Raw genomic sequence first — 15,396 nt, forward strand, 5'->3', positions numbered from 1 at the left:
GCTGTACCACCGACCGTAGAGATCTTACATCAGCTAAGCTTAGGTACGGTACACCATACGATGAGCTGTACCACCGACCGTAGAGATCTTACATCAGCTAAGCTTAGGTACGGTACACCATACCATGAGCTGTACCACCGACCATAGAGATCTTACATCAGCTAAGCTTAGGGACGGTACACCGGTACACCATACCATGAGCTGTACCACCGATCGTAGAGATCTTGCATCAGCTAAGCTTAGGGACGGTACATCACACGATATTCTGTCCCTCTAAGCTTATAGATCTCACATCAGGTAAGCCTAGAGACGGTACATCACACGATATTCTGTCCCTCTAAGCTTATAGACCTTACATCAGCTAAGCTTAGATACGGTACACCACACGATAAGCTGTGCCTCCAAGCTTTACCACCATACACATTAACAGTACGTGTGATGCCCGTGAGCGGGGTTAGCGTCAGGCAGTTCTCACACCTCCCTGACCCTTCTCCTTGTGACCTCTGACCTGACCTTTGGCCTTCTGGTATGCCTACACCTCCCCTCGTCACCCACAGACTGCTTTACGATCGCTCTTATCTTCACGCGATCTTTTGGGCAACGTTTTCTGTTTTCCAGTCAATACGTTTGAAATGTTTAGCTCCCCCCCCTTTTTTTTTTCCCCTGCTGGACATCCACTTTACTTCCTCCAGATCTTAAAGCCTTTAAGGGTGAGACTCCTTAATGGGTGTGCTAGGATGAAACGTTTTAAAGGTGAGACTTCTTAATGGTCAGGCGTGCAAGGGTGAAACTCCTTCTTAATGGTCAGGCGTGCTAGGACTCCGGGAATAGCGCTCTGCATAAAACTGTTCCGTCCCTCACCCGCTCCCCTGTTTACAGAAGCCGACAGCAGTGGTCTGCGTGCCCCGGCACACATGGATGAGACCTCGAACATGTCGGACATGGGCGTCATGACCATGTACGTAATCTCCGCTACACACACACGCGCCTGGTTGCTTGCCACCCGGGGGGTCGTGGCCTTCCCGACCCCAGACTTGGGTCTTAGCAGAGGCATAGTCCACGCTCACCAAACCCACATTTGGCCGTCCCCCGGGAGGAGGAATACGTCGCGAGAAACTACGAGAGACCAAGTAGATGTAGTTCCGTGTATGCTGTGATCATTGTAGGATCACTATGGAAGGCACCGTACCCAACACTAGACAGTGTAATGCTGTCACTAACCAGGTTACGTGATGTAGACACCCAAAAATGCATTTCTTATCGTAGTTTATAACGAAGATAAAGAAAATCATATTGTACTGATACTGCCTTTGGTTCCTTGACCTTAAGGGTCAGGTCATAGGCAAGGTGTTCATGGATCGTTACCATCCTGATCCGAGGTCGTACCGTCGTAATCCAAACAGTGTACCACCGTACTCAAGGATCGTTCCGTCGAGCTCAAAAGGAATGGATCATCTCACTCAAGCTGTTGAGACAGGATTCTGTGTCCTTAAAACGATGAGATATGATCCAGAGATGTTTCCGTAGCGACATACAGCACCCAGTACCGTGCCACACATGCCAACGTAGCATCCAGTACCGTGCCACACATGCCAACACAGCACCCAGTACCGTGCCACACATGCCAACACAGCACCCAGTACCGTGCCACACATGCCAACACAGCACCCAGTACCGTGCCACACATGCCAACACAGCACCCAGTACCGTGCCACACATGCCAACACAGCACCCAGTACCGTGCCACACATGCCAACACAGCACCCAGTACCGTGCCACACATGCCAACACAGCATCCAGTACCGTGCCACACATGCCAACACAGCACCCAGTACCGTGCCACACATGCCAACACAGCACCCAGTACCGTGCCACGCCACACATACCATAACACAGCACCCAGTACCGTACCACACCACACATGCCATAACACAGCACCCAGCACCACACCACACGTACCATAACACAGCACCCAGTACCGTACCACACCACACGTACCATAACACAGCACCCAGTACCACACCACACGTACCATAACACAGCACCCAGTACCACACCACACATGCCATAACACAGCACCCAGTACCACACCACACATGCCATAACACAGCACCCAGTACCGTACCACACCACACGTACCATAACACAGCACCCAGCACCACACCACACATGCCATAACACAGCACCCAGCACCACACCACACATGCCATAACACAGCACCCAGTACCACACCACACATGCCATAACACAGCACCAGCACCACACCACACATACCATAACACAGCACCCAGTACCGTACCACACCACACGTACCATAACACAGCACCAGCACCACACCACACATGCCATAACACAGCACCCAGTACCACACCACACGTACCATAACACAGCACCAGCACCACACCACACGTACCATAACACAGCACCCAGTACCACACCACACGTACCATAACACAGCACCCAGCACCACACCACACATGCCATAACACAGCACCCAGCACCACACCACACATACCATAACACAGCACCCAGTACCACACCACACGTACCATAACACAGCACCCAGCACCACACCACACATGCCATAACACAGCACCAGTACCACACCACACATGCCATAACACAGCACCCAGTACCACACCACACATGCCATAACACAGCACCCAGCACCACACCACACATACCATAACACAGCACCCAGTACCACACCACACATGCCATAACACAGCACCCAGTACCACACCACACGTACCGTAACACAGCACCCAGCACCACACCACACATGCCATAACACAGCACCCCAGCACCACACCACACATGCCATAACACAGCACCCAGTACCACACCACACATGCCATAACACAGCACCCAGTACCGTACCACACATGCCATAACACAGCACCCAGCACCACACCACACGTACCATAACACAGCACCCAGCACCACACCACACATGCCATAACACAGCACCAGTACCACACCACACATGCCATAACACAGCACCCAGTACCACACCACACATGCCATAACACAGCACCCAGCACCACACCACACATACCATAACACAGCACCCAGTACCACACCACACATGCCATAACACAGCACCCAGTACCACACCACACGTACCGTAACACAGCACCCAGCACCACACCACACATGCCATAACACAGCACCCCAGCACCACACCACACATGCCATAACACAGCACCCAGTACCACACCACACATGCCATAACACAGCACCCAGTACCGTACCACACATGCCATAACACAGCACCCAGCACCACACCACACATGCCATAACACAGCACCCAGTACCACACCACACGTACCATAACACAGCACCCAGTACCACACCACACGTACCATAACACAGCACCCAGTACCACACCACACGTACCGTAACACATTATGTATCAGGTGTGTGGCGGGGGGTTAACACCGCGCCGTTACCGTACACAGGTGGTGCTCAGCCACCCTGAGGTCATCATGCCCTCGTACGAGGAGGCAGACCTCCTGCATCTTCCTTTATCTCCACCAACCATTAACATCCGTCACTCTCCTCCCTAACACCTGCCCTAGAAGGCACCAGGCATCCATGGCAACAACAACCCACCCTCCCTCCCCTCACACCAGCGCCAGACGCCTTATTTCTCTCCGCCCCGAAATAAAGGTGTCGATTGAGGAAATGCGTAAATTTCTCCCCGTGTCTGTATTTGGCAAGGTGTACGCGCGTTGAGAGGGTCGTTTGGCCGGGAGGGTGTGAGGCGAAGACCCCGCTGGCTGGGTGGTAGGGTCTCCAGTGTGTGTGTGTGTGTGTGTGGGACACATGCCAGGCCACCTCACACTGCCGCAGACTAAGCGTGGAGGATTTCCACACTCCTTTTCGATTTTCATACGACCCCTCCACCTGCGACAGACTTGGCGTCTACCAGAGTATCTTCACTCACCTGTCGACGCCTAATCTTCATATTGATGATTAACCTGACCAATGATCGAACTACGTAGTGGAATAACGGTAATGAATCGACTGCTTCTCCAACGTGTCAGGTGCAGGAGTCTGTAGCGAGATAGCCGAGCGTTGGATCAAATGACCTTTGTACAGTGCGCTTATTATCGGTAAGTGATGGTGAGAAGAGGTCGTCCATTACCTTCGTTGCCTCTGTGGAGGGCAAGCACAGAGCGAACAGTGGGTGCAATGCCTGGGTGCAGGTGGAGGGCAAGCATAGAGCGAACAGTGGGTGCAATACCTGGGTGCAGGTGGGCTCAAGTGGGTCCTCTTTTGTCGAGAGGACCTTTCTCACCAACGGTGTGTGTGTGTTTGTGTGTGTGTGTACGCACGCTGGTGGCATTACTTAGATATGTAGATGATCCTGAAGAAGTGGTGTTGAGTCCGCATTAGATCACACAGGTTTCATGAATGGCATTTCTCACGCTCGAGTATCAAGACTTATCATTCATAAACCTTGGGGAAGGTATGGCAATATCCACACACAAGCGTACGATGGTCGAAGCCATCGGTCGATCAGCTGTGTGTGTGTGTAAGGAGGCAACACGGACGCCGATCCTATTGGCAGTGATGGAGCTGTCGACGGCAGCCGTGGATGGAGTCATAAATTCATCGGGGTAATAAGATAGTGTCGCCGCGTGATACAGATTATACAGAGAAGTTGTGGCCAGTGGGTGGTATGGCCCAGTAGGTGGCCAGGAGGGGGGTTCGGCCCAGTGGGTGGCCAGGAGGGGGTAGATACGGCCCAGTGGGTGGCCAGGAGGGAGGGAGGTACGGCCCAGTGAGTGGCCAGGGGTTGTATGGCCCAGTGAGTGGCCAGGAGGGAGGGAGGTACGGTCCAGTGGGTGGCCAGGGGTGGTATGGCCCAGTGGGTGGCCTGGAGGGAGGGAGGTACGGTCCAGTGGGTGGCCAGGGGTGGTACTGCCCAGTAGGTGGCCAGGAGGGAGGGAGGTACGGCCCAGTGAGTGGCCAGGGGTTGTATGGCCCAGTGAGTGGCCAGGAGGGAGGGATGTACGGTCCAGTGGGTGGCCAGGGGTGGTATGGCCCAGTGGGTGGCCTGGAGGGAGGGAGGTACTGTCCAGTGGGTGGCCAGGAGGGGGGTAGGTACGGTCCAGTGGGTGTCCAGGAGAAGGGTGCGGCCCAGTGGGTGGCCGAGCTGAAAATACTCCCCTCGAGTTTTTACATTTCCAAAAGAAGGAACAGAGAAGGGCGCCTAGTAAGGATGTTCCCTCTAAGGCTTAGTCCTCTGTTCTTAACTCTTACGTCGCTAACGCGGGAAATGGCGAATATGTATGGAAAAAATTATATATATATATATATATATATATATATATATATATATATATATATATATATATATATATATATATATATATATATATATATATATATATATATTTTTTTTTTTTTTTTTTTTTTTTTTTTTTTTTTTCATACTATTCGCTATTTCCCGCATTAGCGAGGTAGCATTAAGAACAGAGGACTGAGCCTTTGAGGGAACATCCTTACTTGGCCCCCTTCTCTCTTCCTTCTTTTGGAAGATGAAAAACGAGAGGGGAGGATTTCCAGCCCCCCGCTCCCTTCCCTTTTAGTCGCCTTCTACGACACGCAGGGAATACGTGGGAAGAATTCTTTCTCCCCTATCCCCAGGGATAATATATATATATATATATATATATATATATATATATATATATATATATATATATATATATATATATATATATATATATATATATATATATATATATATAGATATAGATATTTTCATAAACTCGTGCTGAAGACCTTAGAAACAGTGCCTATAAAGGAGCGTAACTTACCTTGCGTGAAGGCGCGGATGGAAGCGTTGGGATGGCGGTCGCTGACGAGGCTGCCGTGGAGCGGCGCTACCTCCACGCGGTAGGTGACGGCGTCGGGTCCGGTGTCGCGATCTTGGACGAGCAGGACGCGGGAGGACAACACGAACCCTAGCGGCCCTCCCCCGTCCTCCCCGAGTGGGGCGACGTGCGAGGCGCCCTTGTTCACCCTCACCTTCGGGACGCCGTTGTCCACCGGTTCGACGCGGATGAGGAGCCGCTGGGGCTTCCTGGTGGGGCGATCCACGTCGGGGTAGACGTAGAAGTCGGCGTGCGTGCCGTCGGTCACGACGAGGCGCACGTCGTCGGAGAGGGTCTCCGACGCGTCGTGGTGGTACGCGATGAGGTCGGCCTCCAGGTCCGACTGCGTAAAGCGACGCGTCGCCCTGGTCCCGTTGTAGAGGATGCTGCCATGCAGCGGCGGGCGGGTGACGGCGAACCGCAGTAGCTCGGGCGGCGTGTCGCGGTCCTCCACCTTCATCTCGAACGGCGTGATGGTTCTCGAGCCACCCTCCCGCACCCTCAGCTCCCCCAGGAAGAGCACGGGCTTCCTGTTGTCGACGTCGCTGATGGAGATGCGAAACGTCCTGAAGACGGAGTTGTACCCGTCGGTGACCACGAACTCGAACGAGTCCATTTTGACCTCGTCCTCGGCGTTGTGGGTGTAGAAGACCTTGTTCCCCGCCAGCTGAAGCTGGGTGAAGGTGGCCACGGGTTGTCCCGGGGCGTCGGAGATCTCCAGGTAGCCTCTGGTTGGCGTCCTTGTGATGGTGAAGTTCAGCAGTTCGTCGGCACTGTTGAGGTCGCTGGTGCTCAGGATGTCCGTCGTCAGGGCCACCCTCCCTCCCTCAGGAAGTTCGACGCCTTTGTTTATGACGTCGGGGTAGATGTTGTCCCGGCCCTTGACGTTGAAGTAGACCACCCGGTTTGGGTTTTTGTTCCTGCCGTCGGTCAGACTGAACCTGAGTGCGTCCCTGACCCCAGGACGCCCGTGTGTCGGTATTGAATAACGCCGTCGTCGACGTCCCCCTGAGTGAAGTTCATGCCTACAGTGAGGTTCTGTAGATGCGCCAGCGTCTCTTGCTCTAGAAGTTCGATATATCCGAACCTAGGAGCTTCCCGGATCACGTACGTGAGGTTTCTGTCGTCTGAGTCCAGATCTTCGGCCATTAGGTCCTTGTTTGTTATCACAGCGGCCTCTTGGGCGTCTACGTCCAAGCCAGTGTTGAGAGTCAGTCTTGGAGTCTCGTCGTCTTCGGGGATTATTCTCACTCTGACCTCTTTTCTGACTTCGTGTGTCGGGTTCCCATCCGTCAGCAGGAGTTCGAAGTCGTCCTCTGTGGTCTCGCTGTCGTCATGACTGTACACGATTTTAGAAGAGGCGGTCAGGTCGTCCGCTGTGAAGCGGTCGACGGTCCTGAGTCCCTCGGGATCTTGTCGCATCACCCGGCCGTGTTGGGGCACCCTGGAGACGGTGAAGGTGAGCTGGTCTCTCGGTTCGTCCCCGTCAGTAGCCACGAGAACAGGGGGCTCGATGATCAGATCCGTTCCTTCCATGACAATAAATTCCTTCAGGGTGAATAGCGGCATTTCGTCATTAAACGGTGTGATGCGAATGTCCATAGTTACCTCAGGGGACCTGTTGACGCCGTCCGTGCAGTAGAAGACGAAGCGATCATCTCGGGGTTCTACCTTGGTGTAGATGCTCTGGACGTAGTTCATATGACCGGCCAGGACGTCCCTCACACTGAAGGAGGTAACGGGAATACCTTCCCTCGACCTCTCGTGACCCGGCGCCGGGGCCGTGTCCTCCACGTACCCGCTCCTCGGCTGCTTGGTGATGACGCACGTCAGCCTCTCATCGTCGGTGTCGGCGTCGCTGACCTTGATGTGCTCGACCGAGATCGACGACTTCGACGATTCCACGACGGCGATAGGGCCGTCGACGAACACCCGGGGAGCGACGTTGTCGACTGGCTCGATCGTGACGTTGACCAGCACCTGCTCGAGTCTGTTGCCGCCATAGACGTACTCGTCAGACATATCGGAAAGTATCAGCGTGAAGTTATCGGTTGACCTCGACCTCCCGATGTCGCCGCCGTCGTGCCTGTAGACAACTTCCTCGTTGTCAATTGACATCTGAGTGAAGCTTGACGTCGGAACTCCGTTGAGCAATATCATGCCGTGAGTCGGGGCCTCATAGACGATGAATGTCAGCCTGATAGATTCCGAGTCTGGGTCTGTGGCCCGGAGAACCTGCGGGGTGATGGCGGTCTCTCGACCCTCCAGCACCCTGACGGTGGCGCCCGCGCTGCCAGCCACCAGCCGGGGAGGCTCGTCGTCAATGGCCTCGATGTTGATGAAGAAGTTGATGGGCAACGTGTGGACCCCGTCAGTAGCCACCAGTTCGAATCGGTCTCGATCCACCTCGCCTTTGCCGTCGTTGACGTAGGTGATGAGTCCATTAGCGACATCCCTGGGCGTGAACTCGTTCCCCGGCGCCAGGGTCAGGGTGTTGTACATGAGGACGCCGTGGCCCGGGGGTTTGACGACCCTATACGATAAGTGGTCGTCCGCCGTGTCTGGGTCTGAGATGTTCAGGTGGCGGGTGGTTATGACCGCCTGGCTGTGCTCCCGCACCATCTGCAGGCCAGCGTTGTGCACCTCGGGTGGCTGGTTGTCAACAGGCGTCAGGAATATGGTGAAGGTTTGGCCCCTTAAGGAATTCCCGGCCTTGTCCTCGACGTCGAACTCGAACTGGATGATCCTCGGAACAATCCCGATCTCGTGGCGCGGTGGTTTGTAAGAGACCTTCCTGTAGTTGAGCTGAGACTGTGTGAACGAGGCGATGACGGTGTCGGGAGAGTCCGTCAGCACGATCTCTCCCGGGGACATCGGGTCGTTGACGTCCACGTTGTGCGGAGGTCGGATGCGGTACGACACCCAGCCGTCGCTGGAGTCGAGGTCTGTGTACCGGAGGTTGGCCGCGGCGAGGGCCGTGAGCCTGTGTTCCGGAACCATGAGCGTCAGGGAACAGTTGCTGTCGAGTTCCGGAGGGATGTCGTCCACCGGGAGGATCTTGACAATCATCTCTATGGTTCCTGACTCGTTGGGCGGCTCGCTGTCGTCGGCGAGTTTGAAGTATATTCTGTCCGTCGCTGTCGCGGTCGTATGCTCACCCTGGTGGACGTAGTGCAGGTGGCCGCCGGTGATGTCCCTCTGCGTCCAGGATGAGGCAGTCCTCTCGTACTGGTTGTTAACGAACTGCCAGTTCTCAGGGCGGGGAGGGAGCCGTGGTCGGCGGAGAATCAGCTTCCCCAGCCGCGGCGCAGGATCCTGCATGATGTAGGAGATGCTGGCGTCGTCGCTGTCCACGTCCGTGGCACTCAGGATGAAGGCAGTGATCTCGCTCTCCTCGTTCTCCCTGAGCTCGAGGCCGGTGTTGACGTGGGCGACCGGCGGCTCGTCGTCTTCGGGGAAGATGGTGATCGGGAAGAGGAAGTCCACCTCGTGTTCGTCGTCGCTCAAGCGAAGGAGGAGGTTGTCGGTGTGCGTCTCGGTGCCGTCGTGCTGGTAGACCACCGCGCCCGTGTCCAGGTCTGCTGGGGAGAATATGCCGGCCGGGGCGCCCATCAGCAACAGCCGCCCGTGCCTCAGCCCATCCAGTATCGTCAGAGTCACGTCCTCCAGGTTGTCCTCGTCGGCGATTTCGAGATTTCTGGCCGAGCTAAGGCGTCGAGATTGTCCCTCGAACAGCTCCAACCCCGCGTTCTTCGTGGTCAGGGGCGCCATGGTCATCTTGGGGTTGACGACTATCATGACTCTGAATGGCACGGACGCTAAACCTTCGTCGTCAAGAACCTCGAACTCCACTTCGAAGATTCGCTTGACGCTGGAGTCCTCAGCTGGTGGCTTGTACACAATCTTCAGGTCCCCGACATCTCGCTGGTAGAAGGAGGCGACGGGAAGGTTCTGGTCGTCGGTACTAACGAGGAGCCCCTCGCCGAATGCCAGGGGCTTGGTCACGTTGAAGACGAGTCGTTCCGAAGGCGTCTCCGCGTCGTCCACTTTCACCACAGACGGCGTCAGCGCCGTCATGACGAACTGGTTCACGTCCAGCAGAAGGAGAGATTCGCGTGAGACGGCGGGAGCGGTGTTGTCTCTTCCAGGATGTATGCGGACGGGGTACTGGAAGTACTCCTGCTTCAGGAGCGTCATGGAAGTCCTGTCGTACAGTTCGACCACGGCGGGGATGTGGTCCAGCTTCGTCGAGGTTGCCACCTTGTGTTGATACCTGACGCCCAGCTGCAAGAACCGCTGACAGGGGACCATATACCCCACGGGAGGGCTCCCGGCGTCCGAGATGACGGAGCCGTACCTGGGTAGGTCGGAGTGGCTGTGCAGGAGCGTGAGCTTGCACTCGTGGTGGGTGTCGTCGAACGCGAACACGGTGTTGTCCCCGTCGATTGCGTTGCTGACTCCCAGCAGCTGACGCACGCTCAGCGGCACGACTTTGGTCACAACCTCCAGCTGCATGTCGTAGAGGATCCTGACGGTCACGGTGGTGGGGATGATGAAGGTGTCCCGGCGGGTGTCGTAACGCAGCAGGAGTTTGACAGCGTCCTCTGACGGGTGCTGGCCACCCAGGTGGGTGTACTGCACCTCGTTACGCCCGAAGGCGCAGGAGAAATTGGAAGGCATGAGCTTGCCGGGTCTCTGAGTCCCTGGTTCCGTCTCGATCACTGTGACCCGGCAGCGGTGACCTGGCAGGACCTTGATTTTCAGGTCATTCTCCGAGTCCAGGTACCTCACCCTACCGTAGGGCACCTCCAGCCGACGATTGACGAGAACGATGTCCTCTTCCTCAATGACGTCTTCGTAAAGATTGCGATCGTCGTATGAAGCTCCGAACGATCCTTCTCCGAGCTCCCCTTCCCCGTTGTCGTAAGTACCGGTACCGTCACCGTTGTTTTCGATGTCATCTCCATCAGGAAGTATATCATCAGCACCAAGGTCGAGGCTTGTCGCGTGTCCCGAAGTCTCAACGCCGCTCGATCGAACACCGAACTGCCCGGCGACCTGTGAACCTCGCGGAGACCCGGAACCCATGACCCCACTTTGAGGGCTCCTGACGCCTCCGCTCGAACTCCCTCGTCCATCAAAGCCTGGCGGAAGGATCGGCTGGAGTGGGTTCCCTTGGAGAGAAGGTCTTCGAGGGAATGTTGAAGATGGGATTATATCTTTCTCAGCGTCCTCTGGCGAAGTGGGCGGTAATGAACGGTCGAAGCCCGAGACCCGAGACGGCATGAATGAACGAGACGAGTCCCGGACCACTGGGCGGGTGAGGGTTGTGTGGTGGGACACGTGGGTCGAGGGTGACACAGGCGCGGCGGTTCCTGACGCAGCTATTGGCGAAAACGAGGGACCCGAGTCGTGATCACCTCGAGTGAGGGAGTTGTCGCTGTATTCATCGTGATCGTCATACTCACTGTAGTAGCCTGAGAGGTGGTCGTCTTCACCACCGACGGCGTCACCGCTGTAGTCGTACCAGGCGTAGTCGTCATCATCCTGCCCGGTCACGAGGGTCACCTGCGCCCCGCACAGCAGTCCCACCACCAACAACAACTTCGAGACGAGCCTCGGCCTCATGGTGTACCTGTCGTAGACTAAAACGCCGTGAACCGTGGTTGGTGGTCGGCACGCCACGGGAACTAGATTACAGGTCCCTCCCGCGTCCTCCACGGAAGCCCCCACCGGTCCCGACACTCGAACTCCACCGCCCAGTCCCCCCTCACTCCTTGCGCCTGCTGTGTACCTGACCCTTACTGAGCACTAAGCCAGCAGCCTTCAACCGCGACGTCTACCCACACACTGTCAGCCCGCCCCTGCCTCACGCTGCCTTCTATAGGCTTCCCCGCCACCCCCACCCCTTCCCATAACCATGCCGCCAGACCCCATATGCCCGCCCGCCTCAGACACACACACACACACACACACACACACACACTGACATACCCCCCCTCCTGCATATACAGCCTTCCCTCGCCCGAACACCGCCCTATGCAGCGCCACTACGCCCAGTCCTACATTAACACACGTCGCATCCCGCTGACATTTACAGCATGGTCCAGCAACAGACAAACACGCACACACACACACACACACACACACACACAGCGACAAGAGAGCGTCTGTTCGGTGAGTGTGCAGAAGGGTAATGTGGGCAGCGAGCCACGGGGGCGTGTATATGTGTAATAAAAAGAAGCAAAACAAGACATCAAGAGGTGGGCATTATGAGGCGGGCGAGTTGATACCCTCGTGTGTTTGTTCAGACATCTGTAGGCCGTAGGCGTCCTTGGAAACTAGGCTGATATGCCCACACACACACACACACACACACACACACACACAGGACGAGTCATGCCCACGTACAGACGGCATACGTGGGTATGAAGGTGTATAACTGTAGAGAATGGAAGACTCTCTCCACCTGCAAGACGGTTGAGTAAACACACACACACACACACAAGCACACAAGCACAAATATAAATAATTCAAAATCCCAACAACTTTGAATCAGTCCCTTCAGCACGACGGTGCGGCACAAGCACGACGGTACGATCCCTCAGCACGACGGCACGATCCCTCAGCACGACGGTACGGCACTAGCACGACGGTAACACCCCTCAGCAAGACGGTACGGCACTAGAACGACGGTACGATCCCTCAGCACGACGACGGTACGGCACTAGCACGACGGTACGATGGTGTCAACTATGACCTAAATCCAAAGCGTCAGGACAGAAGCCAGGCCATCATACCTAGTTGTACCGTCGTGCTCAAGGGTCGTACCGTCGTGCTCATGGGTCGTACCGTCGTGCTCAAGGGTCGTACCGTCGTGCTCAAGGGTCGTGCCGTCGTGCTCAAGGGTCGTACCGTCGTGCTCATGGGTCGTACCGTCGCGCTCAAGGGTCGCACCGTCGTGCTCAAGGGTCGTACCGTCGTGCTCAAGGGTCAAACCGTCGTGCTCAAGGGTCGTGCCGTCGCGCTCAAGGAGTTCTAAGTTTTCCCAGTGGCAGGACTTGCTGTCCACTTGTTCACTGTATCAGACAGTCGTTAAGCGCTGAGAACGGATGACAGGATTACTTGTACAAGTAGCCATCTCTACTTTCGTTTTCTTTAGCAGCTGACTGCCGCTGGGTATTATGTTTGTATTATGTTCGTTTCATCGTACTATGCAAAGAGTTATCGGACTCTGCCCATATCTTACGATGCTTTAGGTATGGTACTAGGAGTGAATTATCGTATTATGCGTTAGGTATCGCACTATGCATAAGATATACTCTACATGAACTATCGTACTACGCGTGAGTTATCGTACTATCCATGGGTTATCGTGCTCTACATGAACTATCTTACTATGCTTGAGTTATCGTACCATCCTTGTGTTTTGTTGTACTCTGCATGATCTCTCGTACTATGCTTGAGTTATCGTGCTATGCATGAATTGTCGTACCGTAAGTAAACAATAGTCATCATGCCTTTCACACTGAACGATATGATACGAAAAGAAAGAGACAAAGCCTCAGGATTCGGCTAACATGAGAGACCATTTCACATACATATGGTCAGCGCAAAGCTACCAGCAGCGTAAACCAGATGGTGATGGGTTATTAACATGAGTTGCAACGTAGATAATTATTCCTGTGCATCACATTTTGCCTCGTCCGTTGTGAACACTGCTTTCTCCTCTGCTTCGCTAGGAACTTCATTTATTCGAAAAGAAACACTCGAGTCTTTAGTTTTAATCACGATATTTACCATTCCAACGTGCTGCGGTGTGGGCAAGATATATGCCGGCACTGGACCAACGCACATGCTATGGCAAGGTATTACAGGCACTGGACCAGCCCATATCCTATGGCAAGATATTACAGGCACTGGACCAGCCCACATGCTATGGCAAGATATTACAGGCACTGGACCAGCCCATATGCTATGGCAAGATATTACAGGCACTGGACCAGCCCACATGCTATGGCAAGATATAACAGGCACTGGACCAGCCCATATGCTATGGCAAGATATTAGAGGCACTGGACCAGCCCATATGCTATGGCAAGATATTACAGGCACTGGACCAGCCCACATGCTATGGCAAGATATTACAAGCGCTCAATAAATTCGAGTTCATAAGGAAGTAAAAAATCTGTCCTTGGAAATGTACCAGGTTATAATTATTGGGAAAGAAGTGACAGGGAAAGAGAATTCCAAAGCTTCGAGGTGTAGGGAAGGAAATAGTTATCAAAACGGCCCACCCTTGAGTTGCCAACGGCCACACGAGTAATATCTTAACATCACCCGTTCTTTCGTGTACGTTTCCGACGTATTACCGAGTGTAATAACTGCCCATAGATCGCTAATCATGAAATTATGTGAAGCATGGAAAATATTACGGTTATTGGAAAGAAATATTGTATGCAGCACTCAGTAGGGAGTTGACCTGGACTTTATTTCATATCAAGCTTTGCTACATCAGTTGAGCTCAGAGCTTACTGCCGCTGCCTTCGGCTCAAAAAAGTTTAGCTTAGAGAGTCCCGGATGATGAAGGTTCTCCTGTAGTGGTGATATTTCCAGTTGCCAACATCATACACCTTGGATCTGTCCATAGCAACAGAGTAAACAAGATCATCTTATTTTTGGACTGTGATTCTTACTGCAGCGGAGACGAAAGCCTTTACCTGCCCCCACCTAGCCGTGAGTGTGTACAGATGTTGGTGATGGAAGTGTATTAGCTTGAGGAGGTGGAGGATGGAGGGTTAAGTGAGGTGGCCACGGTGCGGCCAAGCTGACCTTAGTCTGGGAGGCACCACGTCGCCCCCTCACTCCACTCCCGGCGGCGGTAGTGGACCATGGAGGGTGTGAGTGGTTCCTTATCACACTCCACTCCATTTCCCTCAATTTCTCACCAACAGCATCCCCCTACCCCTCCATCACCACAACATCTCCCCACCACCACCACCATCATCGCTCTCCACCGCACACCCAACACTTCCTACCCGCAACCATGTATCCCCCACAGTCTCACCTGACAGTCATCACCACCACAGTTCACCACCATTTACCTCCATCATCACTACTCCACAGCTCCAAGGTATTGCCACGGTTAAAGCCATCACCTCTCTGTACCATAACTACCACAACCACCACACTCTACCTGGATACCACAGGGCACATACATAGTGTGATCCTGTGTGTGTAGTGGGTCCGTGTTAGCAGTTGGTGTTTGTGGGGCCCCGTCTGTGATAGCTAGTGTTTGTGGGGCCCCGTCTGTGAACGCTAGTGTTTGTGGGGGCCCGTCTGTGATAGCTAGTGTTTGTGGGGCCCCGTCTGTGAACGCTAGTGTTTGTGAGGCCCCGTCTGTGATAGTGTTTGTAGGGCCCCGTCTGTGAACGCTAGTGTTTGTGGGGCCCCGTCTGTGAACGCTAGTGTTTGTGGGGGCCCCGTCTTTGATAGCTAGTGTTTGTGG

At 54.4% G+C, this 15,396-nt stretch overlaps 2 protein-coding genes across 2 annotated transcripts in view; both read right to left on the minus strand.

Annotated features, from left to right (window-relative positions):
* LOC139762775 (FRAS1-related extracellular matrix protein 2-like) overlaps positions 1–6,775 on the minus strand; it is an 84,553-nt gene extending 77,778 nt beyond the window's left edge. The window contains exon 1 of the mRNA XM_071687913.1: positions 5,832–6,775. Coding sequence (XP_071544014.1) covers positions 5,832–6,504 — 673 coding nt within the window. The 5' untranslated portion in view covers positions 6,505–6,775. The remainder of the gene's footprint in view (positions 1–5,831) is intronic.
* A 43-nt stretch (positions 6,776–6,818) lies between these two features.
* LOC139762820 (extracellular matrix protein 3-like) lies at positions 6,819–11,516 on the minus strand. Its single transcript, XM_071687976.1, has one exon. The coding sequence runs from the start codon at positions 11,514–11,516 to the stop codon at positions 6,819–6,821; it is 4,698 nt and encodes a 1,565-aa protein (XP_071544077.1).
* Between the last annotated feature and the right edge of the window lie 3,880 nt (positions 11,517–15,396).

This window comes from Panulirus ornatus, chromosome 44 (assembly GCF_036320965.1).
Source record: "Panulirus ornatus isolate Po-2019 chromosome 44, ASM3632096v1, whole genome shotgun sequence".
Lineage (NCBI taxonomy): Eukaryota > Metazoa > Arthropoda > Malacostraca > Decapoda > Palinuridae > Panulirus > Panulirus ornatus.

Excerpts from the sequence above, each read along its gene's own strand:
- LOC139762820 (XM_071687976.1), bottom strand. The coding sequence starts at position 11,516 with ATGAGGCCGAGGCTCGTCTCGAAGTTGTTGTTGGTGGTGGGACTGCTG.